The sequence below is a fragment of the Lacerta agilis genome, chromosome 12 (assembly GCF_009819535.1).
Source record: "Lacerta agilis isolate rLacAgi1 chromosome 12, rLacAgi1.pri, whole genome shotgun sequence".
In the NCBI taxonomy this organism is placed as follows: domain Eukaryota; kingdom Metazoa; phylum Chordata; class Lepidosauria; order Squamata; family Lacertidae; genus Lacerta; species Lacerta agilis.
In genome coordinates, this window is record NC_046323.1 from 47,893,605 (window position 1) to 47,919,949 (window position 26,345).

Sequence of the window (26,345 nt, forward strand, 5' to 3'; positions counted from 1 at the left end):
CTGCAAAGTCTAACTACAAGAGCCTTCAGTTGTTGCCTCACTGGTGCAACATCTGTCTTATCCAGCTCCTTGTTTCTTGCCTTATTTTCTGTATGGAAAGCTTCTCCAATGGTTTCAGCAATTGTGTTCCAGAATTAGTGCTAGTCTTCCCTAAACAGCTCCCTCATATCCCTTGTAAGTCTGTGTCTCCAGACCAACTAGTTCATGTACACCCAGGGCTCTGTAGAAATCTGACTCTGTAACCTTGCTATTCTCCTGCCCCTTGCCCCAGACAATGTTGCGTGAATCCGTATATGAACAGAAGTTTCCAGCACCTACATTTCCCACCAAGAACAGCCAACAAATCTGAAAACCCAACTGTTTTTATTTAATTGCTATAGTTTGTGGAATATCATTTTATAATATAAACAGGCAGGTACATTTGTTTGCTTACTTGTGCAATATGCGTACATACGTATCACATTGATGTAAGTAATCCCACTTATTTTAAAACATTGTGTGAACACATGCAGCCAGACTCATACAAGTAGAAATATGTGATTGCTGTAGTGTTTTTCAGGAATTATAATTTCCCCCACACAGTTTAACAGTTGCTTAGTATAAAAATTACTTCCATGTGTGGGCATGTAATGGGAGGGGCAGCCATGATATATTCAATAAGAATTAATTTAGACTCAAAAGGATTGACTCACCATGCCTTCTCCTGATACTTCTTTAAAACAAATCTCAGTCTTAAACAACCACAACTTATCTTGAACTGGCTACCTGAAGGATGTCATTCAGGAATGGAATCTGTGCACTACCAGCAAGCTCTGGCCAAATAATGAACAGGAGAGACCAGTAACAAAATAGAGCAAGTCAGGTGATGCTCCTTGAGCTATACAAAAAAAAACCAGGTATGGTTTTCTAGCCAGTCTGTACAATTAAAAGACCAGCTTTTACTGGCTACAGGTCACCTTTGCTTTATCTTTCTCTGCAAAAGAGCTGAATCGGACAGTTTGTTGTAGCCATGTTGCACTACTAGGCCCATGTCTCATGCTGAACTATTCTGGGCAACTGGACTCTTTCCTGGTCCCAAAATGTATCTTTGAATGGGGGGGGGTTAACCACATAGCATTCATAAATAAAAAGGAGTCCATGGCTCATGTTTTTTGATGGTGCCCCTAACAGCTACCAAAATAACATGCTAACTAATCAGTTAATAAAGCTAAGCAGTAAACATACAAATCTTTTCTCCTTTAACTATTATTATTGAAGACTTTCCAGTTGCAATATTTATTCCGGCTAAGAGCATCAAGAGGATACACAAATGGGAAAACTTCATAGTTAAATGTGTTAAATAAAGTTGGCTATAGCGATGGAAATATTTTTGTAGTATTACACTTCCTGGAAAATTATATTGTGACAAGAAAAATAGCGAACTGTAAATCACTTGGGTTCACTAGTGTCTGTGATCTTCACTATAAGAATGTCATTAGTAGTGCCTGTGACATTACTGTAAGATGGAGGAATAGATACGGGAGATGGACTGTGGGAGTTACTTGACTGACTGTCTTCGTTTTCACTAAGTGTGAATGCAGAGGCACCTTCCTCCTCATGTATGCATTCCAAGGGGGTGCTGTTGCAGGTTTCCTGACAGACTTCTTTCACTGCACGGTGAAGGAGATACATCCTGAAAGCCCTCTGGATAATAGCAGCAGATTCCTCCTCTTTCCGCTTGGGAGTTGTTACAATGGGTTCATTGGCAATCTTCTCTGGATACTTTTCTTCTATCTGGGTCTCAAGTGGACCCATGTCCCCATATTCTCCCAATACTCTTTTGGTAAAAGCAAACAAAATATCCAAGCAGTGGATTTTATTTCCGTTTACCATAGGGAGGTCCATTAACATCAGCTGTTGCCTGTTTGGTTTGGGTATGCGTAAAGGTTCTGCTAGAGCATCAGCAAAGTCTGAAAGTGCGAAGTAAGAAATAAATTGGGTTGCGCGAGGATCAAATTTTGCCCAAATCTCATAAAAAATTTCAAAATCATCATCACCTAGAGGTTCTGTGCTTTCCTCCGTGGCAACATTCAAGTTCTCTATGATGACAGCAATGTACATGTTAACTACAATGAGGAATGATATAATGATGTAGCTTACAAAATAGGCAATTGCCACACTCCTGTTTACGCAGGGAGCATTTCCACCTAAATTGGGAGCACAAGTGATGTTGTCAGTGTTCAGCATTGGGTTGAGAAGGTCATGCCAGCCAGCAGATGTTGTTATTTGGAAGAGACAAAGCATACTGCTGCCAAAGGTTTGGAAGTTGAAAATGTTGTCAATCCCACCTTGCCAACTTGCACAGGCAAAGTTAGACATACCAAAAATAGCATAAATAAACATGATCAGAAAAAGGAGAAGCCCAATGTTGGTGAGAGAGGGAAGGGACATCAGTAATGCAAAAAGGAGGGTCCGAAGCCCTCTGGCTCCTCTGATAAGTCTCAGTAGTCGACTAACACGGGCTACTCGAATTATTCTCAGGATTGTAGGAGGGAAATCAAGTGCTTCTCGAAGTTGTCCAGCTGCAGAACCTATTAAAATAATTCAATTTTTTTAAAAAAAATCCAGCAACAATGCATTTTTATTTCCAGTTTAAGCTAAGCAAAACTTAAATATTTAGGTCTATATTAGGCTGTGCTAAAATAATTGTTATTTGAATGCCTGTTTAGAGGAAAACAATGGCTGGCTCCAGCGAGATGTGATGGAGCTCTTGCAAGATCTCACAGAGTCCACAAGACCTCCTGCCACTAACACTACAAGTGGCATCTGGGATGCTGTAGGGGCAACATCTCTTGGTGTTCCGCCACCTGCATTAGCCCATCTCATGAGGAGGCAGGCCCTGCATCTATGAGCAAGCATGAGGATTAGGCAAATGGAGCATGTCTATTTACTCAATCTGGACATCCATCTCTCAGACCATATTCTACACTGCATGACATTCTTGCAACAACACAGATTCCTTGATCTCCATAATTTAATACAATTGGCAACTTCTTAGGTATGCAGACATGGTCCAAGCTCACATTTTTGCATTTGCTTATTGTTGACAAGAAATAACCCTGTTGTACATGAACATTATTTTTTTTTTTACTTACTAAGTATTGAAAGAATCACAACCATAAAATCAAATATATTCCAACCGTCTTTGAAGAAATACAGTCTCAAAGCCAACATTTTGATGATGCACTCTCCAGTAAAGATGGCGACAAATATAAGATTTATATTTTCAAGAAGGTTCTTAACAGCATCCCCTTCATCTTCATGTTCTGCTGCCATGATCACCACATTCAATAAAATTAGACTTATAATGAAAATATCAAATGCTTTCTTGTTTACAATGTCAAAAAGAAGTCCTTGGTACATGTTCTGTGGCAAAAGGGGAAAAAAGCAAGAAGCATTGGCACCACTGACTCACTAATGATTTCCCCTTTTCTTTGAGGCAAATGACATAACTCTGTACTTTTTGGCTGTTTCTCACTGGGGTTTATTTTTAAATTTTGCTTTAACTTGTATTTGCTTGTATTATAAATTAATTGATAGGTATGAATGAAAGAAGAAGAGAGGAGGAATCTTTTGCAAGAGAACCAGGAAATTGTCTTTTAAGAGGCTATAGGGACAGATTTTTGCTTGAGCACAGTATTTAGGATAGGAAAGTAATTTTCTTGTAGTTAGATAAAGATATGTAGATACATGTTTTACATGTAGAATATAGTTCCCCAGTTTGCATTATTTCACTATTTATTGAATTGCACAAGCTAGAATTCTGGACTCAACACCTTGTTCGGTCCTTTTGTCTTTTTGTGACTCTCATATCTGGATCATGTGAGTTAATATTAAAAGGGGCTATTGCAGGAATCAACAACCTTTTCAGACGAGCAGGCACATTTTGGGCACCAGTCACAAAATGGTTGCCATAAGAATGTGGCATAACACAACAGAGAGCACTCCCCAGTAGCAGGAAAAATACAAGCTGACACCCACATCCCACAAGTACATTTCTCCCACTTTTTTCAGGGGGTGGGGGTGTGAGGAAGCAAAACACTGAAAAGGTGTATCAGTCAAATTGCTAATAAAAATTGAGGAGAATAGTGTCTGAACATTGTGGCTCATATCTCAGATTCTAAAAATCCTAGAAACTTCCTCAAAAAATAATAGAATCTGGGTATTGCTTGCCAAGCAGACAAACGTAATGATAAAATTGATGTGATTTTCCTGTTTATATTTTGATCATGGCGTTAATTATCTGGTTGCATAACACATTTTTAAACAAAACAGAACTGGTAGCAATCACTGATATAATGCTTGTTACAAGAGCAAGTGAAGTTATTTACTTTGTTTAAAAATGCATTTCCAAAACCAAACAAGGAAATGCACTTATAGTTAGTGGCTGTCTTACCTGCGGCCGTGGAACAGGCTTATGTGGTTTCTTGCTACCAAGTTTTTTTAATGCGTTATAATATTTCTTCTGTTCATCTGACATAAAAATGAGTTCTCCACCTAGGTATAAGGAAATAAATACAAAATGCATCTTTCTGCCTGAAGGTATCAAGCTTTTATGCAAATCCAACTAAGTACTTTCTAGCACTATGAGAAATTTAACTGGTAAAGCTATTTACTGCATTACCATCTGTAGTCACAGTTATGGAGGCTCATGGTGAAGGCTATGACTGGATATCCTTCAAAATCAGTGGTGGTTCATGGGGCTTCCACCACCACCACCAACTATGAGCACCACTGTCTAAAATATAAGGTCTAGATAAAATGAAAACAGTTCCACAAGTTTTCTATGCCATGAATTGTAGGGCCTCACAATTGTGGCAAAACAATGAGAGAACCAGAAGTTTCAATGTTCTAGAGGGATAACCTTTGCGTGGACAGACGGAGTCCCCCAAACCCCAGGCAACCCCTGAGTGGAATAATGACACGACAATGGGATTAAAATTGGCCACAACTTCATTAAGATTCAGATGTAGGGAGACCTTGGTTCAGGCATTGGGCATTTATCTTTCCCAGCCCCCAGCCAGGGATCTGGGAAACTTCAGGGTTATCCAGAATGTGTGGGGATTGGGCTGGCTCTGGAGAACACATGTTCAAGCAGAGAGCCCACCCCCCCCACCCCCGTTCGCAGTCACTGAAGGGAGGGCAGTGACAACCTCTCGGCATATGGTCAATGCCTCCCCCTAGACGCCTTTAACGGGGAACCCTGGTATCGCCGCTGCACTGAAGGTGTGGGGTCACCGCCCCACGCCCTCCCCTCCAATTTAGGAAGATGACTAAAGGATTCTGCCCAAGGCCTGAAACCGCCAAAGTTGTGACGTTTTGCTACAGGAAAGGTGAAACCTTCCAATGCAGGGAAATTCCTTTCCGGCCCTTCAACAGCAGCCTTGACATAGCAGCACCTGCGTACCTGTGGAGAAGAGGTTAACCTGCAAAATTAAGAGTTTATTGAGGGAGAAGCTCTGGAGCCCAACTGCCGTTTCCCCAGGTAAGCTACGCCTTGTATTGTGTGGGCTGAGTGGTCCCTCCCCTTACCTGGCCAATCACCCTGGCAACGCCTCCCCCAGGCGGGAATGGACGCTGGCTGAGGTAGGAGGGGACCACAGCTATCCAGAATGGGGAAGACGACTCCAACCCAAACTAGCAGGAGTTGCTCTGGGGTCCAAGGGGGCTGCGTGTAACCATGCAAAAGTCGCTCCCCATTTAATATGGGGAATGGTCATTACCCTCTTTTTCAGGATCTATGAATACTCCTTCCTAAAGCTACTTTTCTTGCTTTCTGCTAATCAGTCACAAGGAAATCCATTTTTTAGTGTCACTCCTTACTCAATCATGAAGCTCACTGGGTGACCTTGAGATATCCACCATCTTTCAGACTAACCTACCGCACAGGATAAAATAGGGAGGGGGAGAACTGTGTACACACTCTTGAGCATCTTGGAGGAAAGATAAGGTATAAATGTACTCATAAAGAATTTCTTTATGACCCAGCCAAGCAAGCTAATGTGGAGTAGCTTAGTCAGCAAAGCATGAGACTCTTAATCACTTAATCTTAGAGTCATGGGTTTGAGCCCCATGTTGGGCAAAAGATTCCTGCATTGCAGGGGGTTGGACTATATGACCCTTATGATCCCTTCCAACTCTACAATTCTATGATTCTGTTCTGGTTCCCATGTAATGTAATCTGATATCTCCTGAACAGGACAAGTGGTACTGAGGATTACTTTCTTTCTGATTTTGGCCTTGGACTAATAATGTCTTGGACATTATCAGCTGCAGTCTATTACAACACTGTACTGAACACAAAGCTTTCACCATTTCTATCCAACTATTATACAATCTTTATGGGAGTGAAATATTTTGTAACTCATGTGAGTACTTATCTTTTTCCTTTGTTGGTTGAAATTGTCAATAACAACTCCAATGAAGAGGTTTAGCATGAAGAATGATCCAAATATGATAAAAGCCACAAAATAGATATATGCCCATACATTATTTTCAAACTCTGGCTGTTCATTTTCCTGAAATAAAGTAGAAAGACAAGAAATGCCTTGCTTGTGACTTAATTATGTCAATTCTTAATTTACCATGAATGATTATTTCATTGCCCTGTTTGATTTGTTTAAAAGCATAAATGGATGCTATGTAATTAGATACACCTTGTGGGGCACAGTAGGCAATGTATAAAAGGACACATGCTGAACTACCCACTGTTCTACACCTGAACTAGTGCCCTGGTACTCTGGTTACTGAAATAAGGTAATCATGACTAGACATACAGCTAGCTATATCCAAAATGGTGGAGGACCAATTAGAACAGGTCACCTCCAGAGATTTACAGGGCCTGCTGGGTTCCCAGGTGCTCTGGGGATTCAGGAGGCAATGTGAGAGATGTTTCTGTGTTTCTTAAATTAGTTTTTATTGAAGATTTTTTTGTGATCGAAAACAAATAAGCAAGGAAATGTACATAAAGCATCTTCACTTTCAATTTATGGTTGGTTGCATTTAGTTGATTGCAGTGGGGCTTGTTGGTATGTGTGTGGGAGGGTAGGTTGTTGGGTCAGTGTTATGTACTGAGGGTAGGTTGTTGGGTCAGTGTTATGTATCCTAGAACAATAGGATCCAGAATGCAGCAGTCTGATTGGTCCTCAGGAGCCACCAATCCAGCTCCAGGTAGAAGTGAATCAGCGACCTGATTGGCCTACAAGAGCAGCCAATCAGGCTTCTGGAGGAAGTGAATCCGCAACCTGATTGGCCTACAGGAGTAGCCCGGAATTAGCCAATCACGTGGGGCCCATTGTGTAAATAATGTATATATAGCAGACATTTGGGGGAAAGATCCATTCATTGCTACTATGAGCTGAATAAAGAGTATGAAATTCACACTTGACTCCGAGTATATTTCAGTCAGGTTAACCATACTGATTCATATGCTGTTGGGGGGGGGCATAGGTCATTGTCTTGTTGTGCTGTGTATGTGATAAAGGGGTACCACAGTGGGGTGAAGGCGTCCTCTTTTGCTTTCCTTTGTGCTAGTTTAAGTTTGTTGGTTAACTTTTCTAATAGGGCGGTTTCCCATACATTTTGGTACTAATGGTCTATGTTCACTCCTGATAGGTATTTCCTGTGTTGATATGGGGTTGTCATTTTTGTAGAAGTCAGTTAAGCAATATAGGTCTTTAGCTTGACAGGTATTTATTTGGATGCTTCAGGATACATGGTGGAATAGTGGGTGATGAGCCTGGGGAATTAGAGAACCAGGGGAATTGAGGGGGCTGCCGCCCCAGTTGATGGGCACTGCCATTCCAATGGTGTCCATGTACCGCATCATGTGATTGTTTATGCAGGGCAGGGCTTACTTTGCACTCCCCAATATTTTATTCAAGTTGGCACCCCTGATTTCTACAATGGGTGACTGAATATGGCTATTGGCAGTTGCTCCCCAGTGTCCTCTCCCATAGGCATGTAGAACTTGGTTTACTGGGGAACTTGAGGAAATGAGACAGCTTGAAATAAAAAAAAAAGTCATAGAGAATTTGACTAATTATACCACAGAACCCATTTGCAGGCATAGGAATTGATGGTGACAGCAGCAAACTAATGTTTTCTTTCTGCTACAAGGGTATTGGCAAAATTTCAGATAAACTGTTCTAGATGGTACAAGGCTATAATCATCAGAGGATGAAGCACTTCCAGTTCATGGTTGTGATTTTGCAATTACTCACTATCAGAGAAAGCTGTCTACAACATCTCTCCAGGAGTTACTGTTCTGAGCCTGCTTCCTTCTACTCAGGAAGCTTGCTCAGAGATATGCAGGGAGATGTTTCTTTCAGGGCTGAATAATTTTAATTTCACAAACTAAAAGCAAACATTTTTGAGTGTAAAAATGAGGTGCTTTAATTCAGGCAGGAATAACACCCACTGGGAGAAAAACAGTTTAAAATGTGGTCTGCAAGGAGAAATGTCCTCCATCCCATCCCTATCTTGCAACTGTAAGCAACTTCACCAAACTCCAGTTCCCAAGGTCCTTTGGGGTGAAAGCTGTAACAATTCTAAAAGTACATAGAATAATACAACCCGTCGATAAAAATGCAGCAGAGCATCTAAAAAGAACAAATGCTGTAACTTTTCATGGCTTACTTTTGAAGGTGCATCTACTGCAGCATACATAATCTCCATCCAGCCCTTAAAGGTTGCCTGGCAAAATAGATATATAAACAAACCAAGTTACTGAAGTATTCTGTAAACTGTTTTTCCTAGTCTGTCTGACAGTCTAACACCCATTTGGTTTGCCGCCCTCTCCTAAGGAGTATGCTAAGGGATGCACTAGACTTGACAGGTGCAGCCATCTTTGTCTATCCACATGCCTACCACATACATGGATAAAGACACTGTACAAACACCAATAGACCATTGTGAGAGATAATAATAATACCTTTATTGTCATTGTACAACCTGTGTACAATGAAATTAAACGAGCCTCCCCCCCCCCCAACACTCAATCTCTTATCGAACAACACACCACCTCGCAAGTCAATTTTGCTATGTTATTTTCCGTTCAACTCTTAATTGCCTGCATAGGCAATTCCTGGAGGAATAAAGGTTTTCAGCAAGCATTTAAAAGTTGGCATAGATGGTGCCTGCCTATATAAAAATATGTTTTTATTTTGTTATTTTATGCTGTTCAGGGGCACAGAAAAACTTTCCATTGCCAATATAATATACAGTAAAAAAAGGTAAAGGTTGCTGCGCTCATCTCGCTTTACAGGCCGAGGGAGCCGGCATTTGTCTGCTTCCACAGACAATTTTACGGGTCATGTGGCCAACATGACTAAGCTGCTTCTGGCAAAACCAGAGCAGTGCACAGAAATGCCGTTTACCTTCCCGTCAGAGCGGTACCTATTTATCTACTTGCACTTTGATGTGCTTTTGAACTGCTAGGTTAGCAGGAGCTGGGACCGAAAAACGGGTGCTCACCCCGCTGCGGGGATTCGAACCGCCGACCTGATCGGCAAGCCCAAGAGGCTCAGTGGTTTTAGTTGTCCCGAAAAAACCAGACCAGAGGAAACATCCCCTTCAAAATGCACATTTTAGAACATTGAAAAATGAGGGTTCCAAAATACATTGAGAGCCTCCATATACAGGAGCCTTCCCTCTTTGCACAGTCACCCTTCACTAATCAAGGAACAACACTGGAGTAGTGGTGGAGCTAGCATGTTCACACTGCCATCCCTCCCCTCATGTTTGTACAGATCTTCTATTGGAGAGAGATATACTTCAGAAATATAATAGTACATCCTCTGTAGCATTTTAGAACACAGCCATTGTGAAGCCCTGGATCATGGTTTCAGCTTCAGGTCATGCATTAGCTTCAAACTGGCAATCTCAATGTGCAGTTTAACAGCAATCAGCAATATTTCTTAATATTTCAGGTTGCTCTCATAACTGAATTTCAAAAGCAAATTCTGAATTCTTTAGAAATTTTCTATCACCTCTAATTTCAATAATCTGTTACTCTTTGGCTGCACATATGTGGTTTGCCAAGGTTGTTCTCTTGCCAAAGAAACTATGTGTTGATTGAACATACCACCTGGAGGAGAGCCAGATACCCCATCCCAACATGATCAAAGTTGACATTCTTATTAATCCATTTGGAATTCTGACTTTCACAGACATTTTTATTTTTTAAAGATGGATCACTGCATTCCGAAAATTTTCCTCCAAATAGTTGTACTCCTAGGATGTTAAATGGGAGCCAGAGAACAACACAGACAAGCAGCACATTCCCAATGGAAGGGACAGCTCCTGCGAGTGCATTCACTACAACCTTAAATGAGAAAATGAAACACACAGTTATTCAATGAATAAAATCAGTCTACCAATGGCTCTAAACAATGATAGCACATAACCAAGCAATCTGATAATCATGTGGCAATTACACGATTAAGTATGGATCTTTCTCCTGATTTACAAATGAGCACCACCAATTGAGTGAATATGGTGCCAAAATTTGTTATGGGGAGGTGGGTCCAAATCCCAGGTCAATAGGTAGTGTTGAGCAAGCCTCTAACTCAGTTTTCCATTCATAAAATCAAAATTAAAAGACCGCCTTTAAAGTAGGGGTACCAGGCAAGATGCCTGTCAATTACTTTACCAATTGTGTGTGCTTGGAGAAGCTTCAAAATACTTTTTGAAATGATGCAGGAAATGACTTCATGTCCATGTCCAAGCAGCTTTATAGTGTTAAAACAGGAAAAATAGAGTCCTAAATACTACTTGCTTTGTTTTGTTATGTGTGCATTTTGTGACTCTTTTTATGTTTGGGTTGTTTAGGATTTCCCTGGAAGTATCTTAAAATTATCTAAATTCCCTTTTAAAAAATCAACACAGGAGCAGGGTATAACATACTTCAAGATACCCGCATATGGACTGGGATTGGATGGATTAGAATGGAACAGAATAGGATAGATTTTTCCATCCCTACTACCAGCTCAACACAACCTTAGCTTTGTGGGACATGTAGCAGAAAAACTGTCTTTAGTACCTTTATCCCTTTAAATCTGGACAATGCACGAAGAGGCCTCAGGGCTCTTAAAGTTCTGAGAGATTTTGTGGAGATACGGCTATCACACAGATCTCTTCCCTTTGTTCCAATTGTTTTTGCAGGAAAGGAAACCTGTGATAAAAAAGGAAAAAGAAAGATAAACATGTGCTGTTTACTTGTAAAACATGTCTTTGGAGTTACGGTTTTCTTTTGCCAATTATTTTTATTGATTTACCAAATGTTAACTCATTTATACAAATTATTTCCAAATTGATACAATTTTGTTTAAGTGGTTTCCCACGCGCCATTCTTGATGTGGTGTTAAGCAAGTCAAAATACATAGTGTTCCTAGGGCTAACCACATTATTTTGCTATCTGAGGCACAAAATCCCAAACTCAGCTGCCCGGGGTGGCTTGCTCATTCTACCTAATTGTGAGGCTGGCCCCATTTACTACATGGATCTCTGAGGTGGTAGCTACTTCACATAACTGTACATTACAGCAACATGCAGTACAGTAAGATTAAATCTGATACTTACACATACAATAAAGAAATCAAGCCAACACCAAGCATTGGTGAAATATTTTCTGAAGCCATAAGCCACCCATTTCAGAAGCATCTCCAGGAAAAAGATGTAGAAGAAAAATATATCTGCATATTCCAGTATGATTTTTATGGTCTTTCTCTCAGCAAGGTAGATGTCTTCAAAGATCTAGTGTTTCAGAAATCAGATGTGACTTAGAATTCAGTAGTGGGATATTTAAAATTTGTGCAATGTGATGAAGAAGGGTGGAGCTCACTCACTTGGCATTCATTGGGGGAGGGCTTCTTCCAGCTGATTAAAGTTTAAGAAGTACTACAACATTGATCTCTGAGGTTCACTATACAGCGGCGTAGGGAGGGCGGGGTGTAGGGGGCGGTCTGCCCTGGGTTCCAGGGAGGGGGGTGACACTCCCCGGCCCCTCCCGCCACTCCCCCACCGCCCAGCACCCCGTCCGTGCTTCTTTATGGACGGCTGGGGCAGCCCCACAAGCCACCGCTCACTCACCGGCTCGCCGCGGGAGCAGCAGCGCCGGCCCGGATGCACTACGCATGCCCGGAAATCTGAACAGAAGGCCAAAAACTAAATAATACTCTTATTTTGAGGATATCATAGTAAGCTTACCAGAACACCACTGCTCAGTAATATCATAAATATGATAAAAGATTCAAACCAACTATGTTTTACAATTCTGTAGCAGGTTTTTCTAAACCTCCACCAAGTGTTGCCTGGAAATTTAGCAGTATTCACTGTGCAACACGGGAAGAACTTGACCAACACTGAAATAAAGAGAAATCAAATACAGAAATTATCAGTGTTCTGAGAATCAGTAGGAAACCAGTCTTTTTAACATTCAGCATCTTTGCAGGAGAAAATAGCAAATTATTTCCTCTTTTTTCCTATCCCTGGAACGTTCTGCTGGTGGCCTTCCATGTTAACTAGTAGAGTGCAGAGGAAGAGTTTCTTGTGTGAACTAATACACTGGAATATTTGCTAATACACTGGAATATTTGCTCATGAGAAGATAAAGTTGCAAAAAAGTACCAAAAAAGTACCAAAAGTACCAGCTTCCCAGTTGTCAATGGCTGGTACCCATATAAAGGCCAGAATAATTAGATTGAGAGTAGATCAGCAATGTGAAGGATAGGCGTGCCTGGCGTGCTCTGGTCTATGGGGTCACGAAGAGTCGGACACGACTGAACGACAACAAAGATCAGCAATGAATTTCCTTAGATCCACCCCAATAAGTGTCACCCTCATATTGGTAACTTTGTGCCCCAAATCCCTGGATGACTCCTCCCAGTGGCTTCAGAGTGGTGTTAAGCACACCAAGGACGAGATAGAACCTAGTGGGTCTCCATAATATAGATATCATGGGGCCAAACAAAGTCCCTGAATTGTATTCTATAGTAGCACCACTATAATACCCCCAGAGCTGTGTCAGGATACTATGGTCAATGGTCAACGTGGCCAAGAGATGAATAGCACTCCTGCTCTTCCCTCATCAATCAGAGTAACCAAGATTGTTTCAGTACTGTGCAACAGGACTGAAGCCACAATGAAATGGGTCAAGATAATCTGCTTCATCTAGGTTCATCTGTAGTTGGACAGCTACTGCTCTGTTGATCACCTTGTCCAAAAAAACTGACTATCACAAATAAATTTTAAATTAAAAAATCTTATTATATGCCAATAAAGCTAGTCGGTCACCTTGTGGAAAACAGGCCACAGGCTCCTTCTTGATTACAGGCAAAATGCAGATGGGAGACCTCTCATCTACTGTGCTGGCCTCAGAACAGCTGCTCTCACGATCCACGCTCTGAACATGAAAACAAAACAAGAAAAAATAGTATCCTCTTAATGTAACTGACCAATGATGGGGAAGGGGGGTGCCTCAATGGAAAAGCACATGCTTTGCATGCAGAAGGGACCACTGGTCTCATCTGAAGGCGTTTCTCTATCATTCTAGTCCATCAACACTCAGCATTCTGAAGGGAAATGAATGCAAATATGAGGAAGTAGGACTACTCAGCTCTATATCTTCCCAGTACATATCATGACAAGACCAGAAGGATGTATTATACTCAAAACCAAGATAGAAAAATAAAGAGAAAACACAAGTACAAACACAAAATGCACAGAAAATTAATCCTGAATATAGAAAATACATTAGAATAACACATGCTGATGATATAGAGCAGGCATGTCCAACAGGTAGATCGTGATCTACTGGTAGATCACTGGACGTCTGTGGTAGATCACTGGTAGATCACTGGCTCCCCCAAAGAAGCTCAACAACTTTGGCTCCCCTTTAAAAAACTCATTTTTTCCCTGCATCCCCCCAAATGGGGCTTTCCTTCTCCCTAAAAAAAGCTCAACAACAACTTTGATCTGAATGCCTAAAAAATGGGCCTTCCTCCTCCCCCCAAAAAGCTCAACAACTTTGACCTGAACCCTACTGTAAGTAGATCACAGTCTCTTGGGAGTTGGCCACCCCTGATGTAGAGTATAAAAAATGCACTAAGTAAACAACTTCAACTAGTTTAATAATAAATTAAAAGCAATGCAGAAATAAATTGCAGACTGGCAGCTGCCCTTTTGCACATGTAGGACAAGGCCTTTATGGACTACTGTCCGGGAGAAACACCTTTCAGGTGAGACCAACAGTCCCTTCTCTCTGGATCAGGGGTCAGCAACCTAAGGCCTATGGGCCAGAAGCGGCCCGTGGAGGTCGTTTGACCGGCCCACAAGCCCCCCCCCCCCCGAAATGAGATGCCTGCTCGTGCGCTGTGCTAAACTGGCGTGGCACGACTCAGGGACGTGCTTCCGTGGTGCCGGAAATTGCGCCTGCGCAGACGCAGGTGCAAAAAATCATGGGCACATCAGCGATCCGACCCACAGAGGGATCTCCACGGAAACGATCCAGCCCAGGCAAGATAAACCTTGCTGACCCCTGCTCTGGATGATAGTCCATCAAGTAGGATGCATAAGAGCAGAAGCAATGTGGGTGGGAAAACTACTGTTTAGGTCTGCAGGACAACATGCTGTAAAACACAACTACCAAAAGATGCATCAACAGAGGCATGTGCCTATTTATTATTATTATTATTATTATTATTATTATTATTATTATTATTATTATTATTTATTGAGTTTATATACTGCCCTATACCAGGAGCAGGTTCACAGAAAAGATCACAACATACTGTATACCTGTAGAATCAGAATAAAAACAACAAGCCACTAAGGCAGCCCTGTTTAGGGAGGCTTTTAATGTTTAATAGATTATTGCATTTTAATGTTCTGTTGGAAGCTGTCCAGAGTGGCTGGGGAAACCCAGCCAGGTGGGCGGGGTATAAATTATTATTATTATTATTATTATTATTATTATTATTATTATTACTAACACCCCCCCATAAAAGAGCCACATTTTAAAAGGGTACAAGTAACGCTTGGTAAAAGTATCAGGTGTGGACCAAGCAGACACTTAGCATTTCTCAATGATACCCCATTTGTCAACAGAGCTGCTATAGTCGCTGCTGACTGAAAGATGGTCGGTAAGGCAAGATGCTGAGAGGTGGGGAACTGAAACCTGATCCAATAGGAAAAAATTACCTGAAATCACACACAATGAACAATAATGAGGGAGAAACTCAGAAAATGATTACTAGTTTGACAGAAACATACAATACTAGCTAAAGGATTGAAGGGAGAGCAGAGACTGGGAAAGAAAACCAGATGAATGAAAGGCAGGAAATGGACTGGGAAAATATAAAGTAGAACAGTCCTATTTCTTTGAATGTGCATGCATTTCCTGCCTTTGGGTGTCATGTGGTAATGATAACCCACTTAATGGACTGTCATCCAGTGAGAAGGTCCTGTGCTTGATCTCCAATACTGCCAAACTGGGCTGGGAAATACGCTTTCTAAAACTCTGAAGAGCTGCTGCCAATCTGTATTAGCCAGAAAACTTCCTGGTGAAGTAATAGGCCATTAAGAAAACGAAGGAAGTGGCTCTGCACCAGTGGCCTAATGGGTGGTGCCCCCTCCTTTAACTGGCTGGTCCTTAGGAAGACAAAGGCGAGAGTTGAGAGTAGAGTTATGTGAGCTAGAAGATAGAGGCTGGAAGCAGCAGGCTAGGAAACCAGAGAGAGAGTCATGCCTGATTTCTGCTTGAATCCATGAATATGGCTAAGGGAGAAGCAAGACTCTTTTGGGGTGTTGCTGCTATGAACATTGTAGGCTGAGGTGGTATATATGTGTAATTAAGCCATATACAGTGTTACATCGGATTAAGAACTTAATTCGTTCCGGAGGTCCGTTCTTAACCTGAAACTGTTCTTAACCTGAAGCACCACTTTAGCTAATGGGGCCTCCTGCTGCCGCCCCACCGCCAGAGCACGATTTCTGTTCTTATCCTGAAGCAAAGTTCTTAAGCAATTGTCAGGGGGAGAAGCAAAAATACTTCTGCAATATAAAAGTGGAATACACTAAAAAATAATAATAATAGTAGAATATACCACTTTCCTGGAAATGCAGGACGCCACTCTCAGCAAGCAATAGAGCTATAATGACAATTGTCCTTTACTTTACCTTAGGAACATTCAAAGACCAAACACTGGAACTTTCGGAAATATGAGAAGACAGCCTTTGTCTTGATCTTTTGAATTTCTCTCTTCTCTTTTGCAAGTTGTTCTCCTAGGGAAAAGTATGAAAGTAAAATATTTTGTTCCTTACACCTCACATAAGAAGCTAGACTACTAATTTTCAGAGCCTTCGTATACAAACAGAAATAGAATCCAGTTCATCAGTTAACAAATACATTTACAAACTTAATAATGTATAATATTCCAATATATGTAACATGGATCAGCCACAATGGAAGCATATAGTAATGGTGTATACTTGGAATGATTTATTCACCATAGCCAACCCTCTTGGCTAGGCTTATCTATGCCAGCAGTCTACCAGAAAGGTCCATTTGTGGGGCCTGTTTCTTACCTGTTTGCTGCAATCAATTTCTTCCTCACCAAAAGACTCCATTTCAGCAAGGGGAGCACATACAAATGTATTAAAGTCTGTCATAAAATGATCCACTGGCAGCTTCTCCAAACGTTTACCACTAGCATAGTTTTCCTGGACCCCTTTCCTTGGCTCAGTGGCACCGTCCTTTTGGATGGTCACCTCCTTGGTCTTGGTTCTTGCTTGCTTCAGCTTTTGCACAAGTGCACTGCAACAGCGGTTCCACAGCAGATGTTTGACAAATTGCAACCCCCTGTGAGCAAGGATCACATGAGGCTTAGCTTGGTCTTCATCTACCTCAGTTTCTGACTCACTGCTACTAAAGGAACTCAGCAGCAAAGCGATAAAGAGGTTGAGGACCTGAATAAAAAGTGACCAGATGAAGCAAACAATGAGAGTGGAAAGGGTATTTTGGAAACTAACACATTTTGACAGCTTCCTGTTTTTCCCAGAGAAAAAGGACTTCCCATTCATTTAGTATTGTACAGGCCACTCCAATCTCTGCTGAGCAGTAGGAGGATCCCAGGGGTCTTGGCACTTAACCAGGGTTTGTGTTCCTTGGGAATGAGGCACAGGGAGATTGTCATGTTTTTTATGAAATATGGCTTATTTTACACACATTTGCAACCTGAGTTTTGGTGGAGGGTGTTTGGATCAATCCATCAAATAGTGAATATCCAACAGAGGGGGTACCTCTCGTTGCTTCTCCCATAGCTTCAGCAAGCTTGGGTTCAAAGCAACAGTCAATCATACTCCCAGGTCTCTGCATGCAGCTTCAACCAATGCTGCATGGAGTTCTGGCCCCTCCCTTCTCCTTCCCAAAATCTCAGCTCCCAAACCTCTATTTTAAAATGACATATTTTTCCCTGTGGTGACATCACATCCCCTGTTACCCATGCCAACCCCCCCTCAAGTCTTCTGTTTCTGTCAACAACATCTGTATGGTGAATTGTTTTTAATGGCCCAGTACTTGACTCTCTTTGTGTCATAGCTGTCAACTTTCCCTTTTTTTGCGGGAAATTCCCTTATTCCAGCGCCGTTTCCCATTGCAAAAAAAAGGAAGGTTGACAGCTCTGCTTTGTGTTTTTAATGGCACTGCTATCAGCTGATCTCCTGAACAGGAAAATGGGTGTCTAGGGAGCCACCCTCTAACAGTGCCTCAGTCTCATCTGCATTGAGCTTCAGTTTGTTGGCTCTCATCTAATCCATTGCTGAGGCAGGACGACGGTCCAGCACATCCAGTGCCTTGTCTGCAGATGTAAAAGAAAAGTAGAGCTGTGTGTCATCAGAATATTGCTGACAACACACTCCAAACCTCTGGATAACTCCACTCAGTGATTTCATGTAGATACTAAATAGCATAGGGGTTAAAACTGAATGCTGAAGAACCCCACATTGAAGGCTCCACAAGGCTGAAGAACATTCCCAAACAACACTATTTGGAAATGTCTACCCAAGTCGGACTAGAACCACAGCAAAGCGGTGCCACCCACCGCTAGTTTGGACAGTTGCTCCAGAAGGATATCATGGTCAATTGTATTGAAAGTCACTGAGAGGTCAAGAAGAATTAACAGGGACATGGTATGCCTTATCTCTCTCTTGACAGAGGTTATCATACAGGGTGACCAAAGCAGTTTCTGTGCCAAAACCAGTCCTAAAACCCAATTGAAATGGATCCAGAAAATTAGTTTCTGCCAAAAGCACCAGGATCTGGTCTGCGACCACTCGCTCCAGAACCTTGTTCAGGAAAGGGAGATTACCAACTGGCCAGTAGTTAATTAGGTTTTCTGAATCCAGGGAAGGTTTATTAAGGAGTAGTTTTACCGCTGCCTCCTTCAAACAGGCAGGAACCTGATGTAGCTAAATTGTGTAGAACGTTCTTGAAAACAGTCCTACTGAAGAAATAATTTTAAATATGTCCCATAGAATAAGGAAATTCTTTGAAAACTTACCACTAGGTTTCCTAAAAGCAGGACCAGCATGAACAGAAGAATGCACCATCCTTCCCCAGCAGCTTTCATACAGCCCCACATCGTTTCAATCCATTCTCCACAAAGAATTCGGAATATAACAAGGAATGAATGTAAGAAGTCTTCCATATGCCATCGTAATTTACATTTATGGGTGGCATCAATACTGCCACTGTTACAGATTTCAGTTTTGTTCTCACAACTTTCTCGAAATGTTTTGTAACTTTGGCTAAAGCCCTGCTTGCCAACCACAGCAAAAATGAATACGGTAAAAATCAGAACAAGTGTGAGGTTGCTTAGTGGGCCCACTGATTTCCACATTATTTTCATGAGTTTATTCAGTGCTGGCCAAAACTTTGACAATTTGAAAATTCTCAGCTGTAGGGTAGTGGCAGGGGATAGGGAGAGAACAGCAGCAAAAAAAGAGGAGAAAGTTAAGTCTTGGTTTTCCAGTATTATTAAAAATAGAGAAACTGTTCTACCAGCATGATTTGTATTTAATTAAGCCTATTTGCATCAAAATGAAGCTATAAATACACTTTTTGATGTGCAACCATTCAAAAATAATGTAGTACAGATAGATGAAACCTGAATTTGAATTTGAATATGTATCTAATATGCATCAAATTTGCAGAGAAGGAGGATGGAAGTTTGTTTCAACATGCAAATTTCTTCCTCTAAAGTAAGATGCATTCAAGCATGCACTCTGTTTCACAGAACACATCTCTAATGAAATGGACATATTTCATGACAATCCTGTATTCAAAAGAAAAGCCTTAAAAGGGTGTGTCTATGATTGTGCTCCTTTTCTATTTTTATTTCATTAAAATAAAATGCTGTCTTAGGATTCAATGTCACACATTATCATAAACGAAGCAGAAAATGTGATTTAAATTACAATGGTCATATCTATACAATGCATTTAAAGCATATGATTTCTCCCAATGTATCATGGTAACTGTAGTTTGGTGAAGTGCTGGGAATTATAAACTACAATTCCCATGATTCTTTGGGAGAAATCGTGTGATGTAAATGTCTAGTGTGGGTGTGACCAATATAATTTACTATTTTATTTTCTCTTGAACAGATAAAAATGTATTTTAAAGAATCTCAGAGATTTCATGACAACCCTATATTCTAAGTTTTTCCTCAATTTGATTGTCATCTGCTCATAATTTATTGAAATTACTGATTTTGCCACATGTACTCACAATAAATAAATAAATAAATAGATAAATGTATATGTGTCAAGGAAAGTAAGCCCTAGATTCCATAGATTAAATGTGGAAGATTTAAAGTGACTATAACAGGAGATTGATCATTACCATTCTGAAAATTGATAGGGGAAGCCTCTTGACCAAGCTTATTATGCCTAAAATAGCCAAAAGGGAGTCAAAAATATTCCAAGCCTCTTGAAAATAGTAGTAGGGATCAAGTGCAATTATTTTGAGGATCATTTCAGTTGTAAAAATGGCAGTGAAAACCTGCAAGAGAAATTATGTCAGAACACAATAAATGTGCCATATGTTAAATTCATAATCCTTCAAGCTATGCCTTTAGGGAAGGGATGGCTAATCTGTGGCCCTCCAAATGATACTGGACTCCAACTTCCATTAGCCCCAACCAGCACCAGAAAACCATTAACGTGGGAAAGAGTGGCTGGTCACAAATGTAATTAATTAAGGGTGAAAAGGTATGAAGGAAAAAGGACACACACATCGAAGTACATAATGGCCTGCGGGGCAGGGGCAGGATTAAACTCTCTCAATCACTCAAACGTACTATGAGATTCACACAGAAACTCTAACCTACAAGCACAGACAAGGGAAATATAAAACTGCTTCAAGTGAGGCAGGAAAATGAACTGATATTTCAGCTGACATTCCAAGGGAGAGGGTAAGAGAGAGCTTCCTGTGGACTGATAAATAATTGCTTTTCTTGCCTCAAGCAATAGGTGAAACGCAATCCCATTTGATGGTGTCCTAGTACCCACTGGAGAAAAAGGGGTTTGTATGAACACATTTTTTTAGGTATATAGGAAACATAATTTCTAGGCACAAATTTTAGTTCAAAGGCACTCCAAAATTCTCCAACAGTAAAACAATAAAAAAGTAATTCTTGCCATGTAGCTTAATAAGGATTTGGATTCACTTACTTTGTTTCCTGTGGAAACCATGTTGCCTGTTTCTGGAACTCTTTCGAATGACATTAAAACAGTATTCACTATAATACACAGAGTAATAAATAGTTCAGTAAAAGGATTTATCATTACTTTCTTCACCATTTTCTTTATTTGCAACCAGAGCGGGCAACATTGCCAGATGAGATACTTATGGGCGGCAGTTTTCAAGCATGGAGGGAATTCCAGTTTTGATTCTTCCCATTCTAAACAACAAAAGGAACATAATTACAGGCACACTGAGTTATGAAATGAGAACAATTTCAGGTAAAACATAGGTAATTCTTTACACACTCACACACCTGACTTAAAAAAAACCACATATTTTATTAAGAAAATGTCAGTTGTACAAAATAGAGAAAAGAGGAAAATTGCAAATAAAAAATAAATTAAAAGTGCCATAAGAAAAAGATACAGCACACTAAATGTACACTTACATACATTATTACACAGATATGTAAGTAATATTATTGTCGTACTACATATATGAATATTCATATTTATCCAAACAAAGTCTGTATCTATAAGCAATCCATTCAAGTGCTGTCAATCCATTGATTAAAGGGGACCATATCTTTCTTCTTGGCTTGACTTGAAAAGCATCTGCACAAGTTCCCTCAAATCCCTTGTCCTATACATGCCTCTCTTTCAATCTTTTTCTCTTCTCTTCTTTCTTTTTACTCTGAAACAATCCAAACCCTGCATACCTAAGACAGTCACTGAATTCAATAGAACTTGTGACTGAGTTGACATAGTGCTCTTCTGTTGGACTTCTAATACCAGTTTGGGACACACTACATCATCCCACAAATCCTAACATGCAGCAGCAGACTGTATGAACACACAATTGTGTGCAAGAAACTTTACACACTGTAGAAGAGTGACCCTGAACAAAGGAACCCCAGAAAGCATTGGAAAAACTCCAGACTACATTGCACAATAAATGTGGGCAAAAGTCATGCCTCTGAGATAAAGGTAGTCATTTCTTGTAGATGTTGAGGTGCTGAATACAAATCAAAGATTCAGAATTGTAGAGTTGGAAGGGACCCCAGGAGTCATCTTGTCCAACCTCCTGCAATGCAGGAATCTCAGCTAAAACATCCATGACAGATGGCCATCCAACCTCTTTTTAAAAACCTCCAAGGAAGGAGAGTCCATCACCTCTCATGGGAGTCTGTTCCACTCCTGAACAGCTCTTACTCAGAAAGTTCTTCCTCGTGTTTAGTTAGAATCTCCTTTCTTGTAACTTGAAGCCATTGGTTTAAGTCCTACCCTCCAAAGCACGAGAAAACAAGCTTGTTCCCTCCTCCTTGTGACAGCCCTGGAGATATTTGCAGATGGCTATCATATTTCCTCTCTGTCTCTTCTTTTCCAGGCTAAACATACCCAGCTCCTTCAACCGTTCCTCATGTTTGGTTTCCATACCCTTGATCATCTTGGTTGCCCTCCTATGCTTGTCCAGCTTGTCAACATCCTTCTTAAACTGTGGTGCCTAGAATTGTACACAGTATTCCAGGTGTGGTCTGAGCAAGGCAGAATAGAGTGGTACTATGACTTCCCTTGATCTGGACACTATACTTCTGTTGATGCAGCCTCAAATAGCATTCGAAATTTTTTTTGCTGCTGCATAACACTGTCAACATATGTTACGCTTGTGGTCCACCAAGACCCCTAGATCCTTTTCACATGTACTGCTAGTAAGCCAGGTATCCCCCATCTTATATTTGTGAATCTGGTTCTTTCTGCCTAAGTACAGTACCTCAACAGACAATACACAGGGTGGTAATATAATAGCACAATACAAAGTCACAGAAAAATATACAGGTATCACCAAGGACAAGTGCTCCACAATAAGGAGTATAGACAAGCAAACAAATAGGGTTTAAATTCATCCTTAGAGTTTTTAGGATTTATTTGACTTCAGCTGAGCCTGTGGGTGGTTCCCCACTTTACCTTTAAATATGAGCCCTGCCAACATCCCCCAAGGAAGATTAACAAATAGAAGGCTGGAGAGCCTCTTTCTTTTCTTCCATTGGGAGATATGAATACAGGGACAGGTATGTTCTACAGATTTTCCATACAAGGTGTTTGGTATCAGTTCCACACACCTTTTGCAATTAGGTTAATAATTTTGTCATTTTGTTCTATTTTTATAGATTTGCCCAGTTTTCTAAGCTATTGATTGTTTACTACTTAGACCTCATTGTACAGGTAATATATACTATATGTATTCTCATTTAAATGTAACAATTCCATACAGAAATAGATGTTGACTATAATCTTGTTTTATCTTATCAGCTTGATGATTAAGCCCCTTGTGGGAAGAAACAATGAGTTTACCGGAACAGCGTCCAGGTGTTTACTCATGAGTTGATGTTACTTCTATCAAATACATGAGTGATTGTAAAGAAAAAGACTACTTCCATATTTGTTTGCTTGTCTATACTCCTTATTGTGGAACACTTGTCCTTGGTGATATATTTTTCTCTAAGTGCAGCACCTGACATTTGTCCCTATTTAAATTTAAATTATTAGGCCCAGTTCTCCAATCTGTTAAGGTCGTTTTGAATTTTGATTCTGTCTTCTGCGGCTTTAGCTACCCCTCTCAGTTTGGTGTCATCTGCAACTTTGATGAGCATCCCCTCAATTCCTTCATACAAGTCTTTTATAAAGACATTGAACAGCGGTCCCAGGACAGAACCCTGTGGGGCCACACTTGCTACTTTCCCCCAGGATGACGAGGAACCATTTATGAGTACTCTTTGGGTTCGGTCAGTCAACCAGCTACAAATCCACCTAATAGTTACCTCATTCAACCCACATTTTATCAGCTTCCTTGCAAGAGTGTCATGGGGGACTTTGTCAAGAGCCTTACTGAAACCAAGATACACATGTCCACAGCATTCCCCTGATCCACCAAACTTCTTACTTCATCAGATAATGAGATTCATCTAGCATGACTTTATTTTTAAGAAACCCATGTTGGGTCTTAGTAATCACAGCATCCTTTTCTAAGTGCTCACAGACCAACTGTTGAATTATCTGTTCTAGGACCTTTCCTGGTGTCAATATCAAGCTCACTGATCAATAGTTACCTGGGTCTTATTCCCCTCCCACCTTTTTTTTAAGATGGGGACTACATTTGTCCACTTCCAGTCTGCAAGGACCTCACCTGTTTACCCAGTGTTCTCAAAGGTCTGAGATGACAAAGGCTCTGAGATTACACCCGCAAGCTCTTTTAGTGCCCTTGGATGCAGCTCATCCAGCCTTGGAGATTTGAATTCATTTAAAGTAGCTAGGTGTTTCCTTACTACCTCTTTCCCTATCTTGGGCTGCAGTTCCCTCCTTACATCATTTATTCTGTTACGTCATTTATTCTGGGAGCAGATAATTTGAATTTGCAGGCCAGTTTTTCAGATGGAATAGTAAAGATCAACATCAGAACCAAGTTCACTGTTGACATTCCAGGCTGCAAAACATACCCATACTGGAGTTATAATCTCAGTGTCATCATAAACCAAGTAAACAACAAAAACCATGAACACAAACTAAGCCAAGAAAAGCATTGAGTTCCATATTTGGTCCAAACTATGATGAGTGAAGTGCTAATATATATTCTTCTGACTGTTGAAATTAATATGAAAACATGATGACCATAAATGCTAAAGGCTCAGCAAAACAAAAACAAACCCCAATTTGTAAACATTTATTTAAATGTGAAGAATTTGAGGGGCAGTGTGAGTCAGGGCTTTCCAGTGAGTGGCCCTCACTCCTGAGACAATTACTCTCCTAGTTTTTCAGCATAATTTTCAATATACCGGTATACTGTTCTCAAGTTTTAAGGAATACTGATTTGGATATGGTTATCTTTTACAAAATACTTAAAAACACTGAAGAAGTTCCCCCAACCTCTTTAAAACTTTATTTTATTTATTTTTAACTCACCCATGGTTTTGCTGATGACATTAGCAGCACTTGTTAACTTTTGTCTTTGAAATGGATCATCAGGAGTGTCAACAGGTAGGTGATAGGACATTAACAGCTCCTTCTTTGGGTGCAGAAAACAAATCCAAAGTGAATATTTGAAGTGACACAATTATCTCTCCATTTACTTACACAATTCCCAATGAATTAATGTAGCAGCAGATAGAATAATGTACCCTTAAAGAAATCTAAAAACGAAAGCTGGTTAACAGCATAAGTCCTTCTCAAAATAGCTAGCGCCAGAGTTAGCTAATTTGTAAATTACTGTTATGATTGGAGCGGTGTGTAACATTATATTTCTGATGTCATGGAAATGCTAGAAGAGAAAGACTTGCAAAAATGAGTAGAAATTTTTACCATCAGTTTGGAGGGGATCCCAAATTTTGGGGTTAGTATTTAATAAAGCTTGATTTGGCACTTCCAAATTTACATACAAAAAGATGCCACTGAAGCTGTTGCAGCCAGGGCTGTCTTAAGCGTATCTGGCGCCCTGGTGCAAAGATTCCTCCGGCGCCCCCCCCCCCTTTCCAGAGTTGTCGACCCAGCCAGGGTCGTTGTTAGCATATGAGGTGTCGGGGTGTAAAGATCCGCCCAGCGCCCTCCCCACCATATACTCCTGCTACCCAGATGGCTCCAAAGGAGAAGCAGTAAGGAGCCCACGGGCTGAGGGATCGGCTAGAACTTTTTGCCAGACTCCCCAGGATGAGTCTGGAAGGTCAGACGATGCAGGAGCGGGGTTTAAGGGGAGGGAGGAAAGGAAGGCAAAAGATCCCCCCCCCCACCAGTTCTCTCTCTCTCTGTCTCTAGGAGCACGGTGGCTAACGATGCAGGAGCGGGGTTTAAGGGGAGGGAGGAAAGGAAAGCAAAAGTTCTCCCCCCCCCAAGCCAACGCGCTCTCTCTCTCTCTCTCTCTCTCTCTCTCTCTCTCGGAGCACATTCCTAGCCGCGATCTGAGCAAACACAGCAACTGAAAACACAAGACAAGTGGGTGGGCAGTAAGACCCTGAGGCAGAGGCAGGAAAGGAATTCACTGCAGCTGTGTGCAGGGCTGTCTTAGAGGGATCGGTGGTCTTAGAGGGATCAGCCTCTCTGCCCGCCTCCCTCCTGCACTGGCAGCCCCTCGGGAGGGGGGGTGGGCGAGCGGGGGATGAGGGGCGTGGCGCTGGAGCGGCGTGGGGCTTTACGCACCCTTCCAGCGCTCCAGCTGGGGCTCCGGGAGGCGAGGGCAGCCGGCTTGCAACCTGCCCGCCGGCGGGGGCGGGTTGGGGAGGGGGCGCCCGGTATGCCGGCAGGCTCGCGGGGGCGCCCCTGGGGGGCCCGGTGCCCTGGCGCGCCGCGCCACCAGCCCCTATGGACGAGACGGCCCTGGTTGCAGCTAAAACTTACAAGCTCCTTTTGACTTTTATCAGGTGGTGTATAAAACAGGGTTTCATCTTCTCCGTAAGTTTTTGGCTCTTTGTCTTTCGGTTTCTTCTTCCTCTTGCTTTTCCCCATTTTTTTCTTTTTGAATTCCACACTTGACATTTCAGTGTTTTCATCCAAGGATGCAATTTGTCTTTGGGAAGCCA

The 26,345-nt window shown here is 41.3% G+C and overlaps 1 protein-coding gene across 1 annotated transcript; it reads right to left on the minus strand.

Moving 5' to 3' along the window:
- Positions 1-1,350: 1,350 nt before the first annotated feature.
- Positions 1,351-26,345, minus strand: LOC117056003 (sodium channel protein type 5 subunit alpha-like). The gene is made up of 17 exons (XM_033165988.1): positions 26,164-26,345; positions 24,739-24,841; positions 20,770-20,999; positions 19,940-20,098; positions 18,597-18,992; positions 16,591-17,004; positions 16,216-16,320; positions 13,333-13,441; positions 12,247-12,401; positions 11,620-11,793; positions 11,081-11,212; positions 10,124-10,363; positions 8,677-8,733; positions 6,420-6,557; positions 4,436-4,540; positions 3,135-3,405; positions 1,351-2,570 (listed from the first exon to the last, which is right to left on the minus strand). The coding sequence occupies exons 1-17, from the start codon at positions 26,299-26,301 to the stop codon at positions 1,429-1,431; spliced, it is 4,068 nt and encodes a 1,355-aa protein (XP_033021879.1). The 5' UTR covers positions 26,302-26,345; the 3' UTR covers positions 1,351-1,428.

Bases quoted from the DNA above. Each gene is read 5' to 3' on its own strand.
- LOC117056003 (XM_033165988.1), bottom strand. From the start codon at position 26,301: ATGTCAAGTGTGGAATTCAAAAAGAAAAAAATGGGGAAAAGCAAGAGG. The intron at 12,402-13,332 runs GTGACCGACTAG...TCTTTATTTCAG, and splicing joins TGTGGCCTGTTTTCCACAAG to TGTTGGTCAAGTTCTTCCCG. The intron at 11,213-11,619 runs GTAAGTATCAGA...TTTTTATCACAG, and splicing joins TTGATTTCTTTATTGTATGT to GTTTCCTTTCCTGCAAAAAC.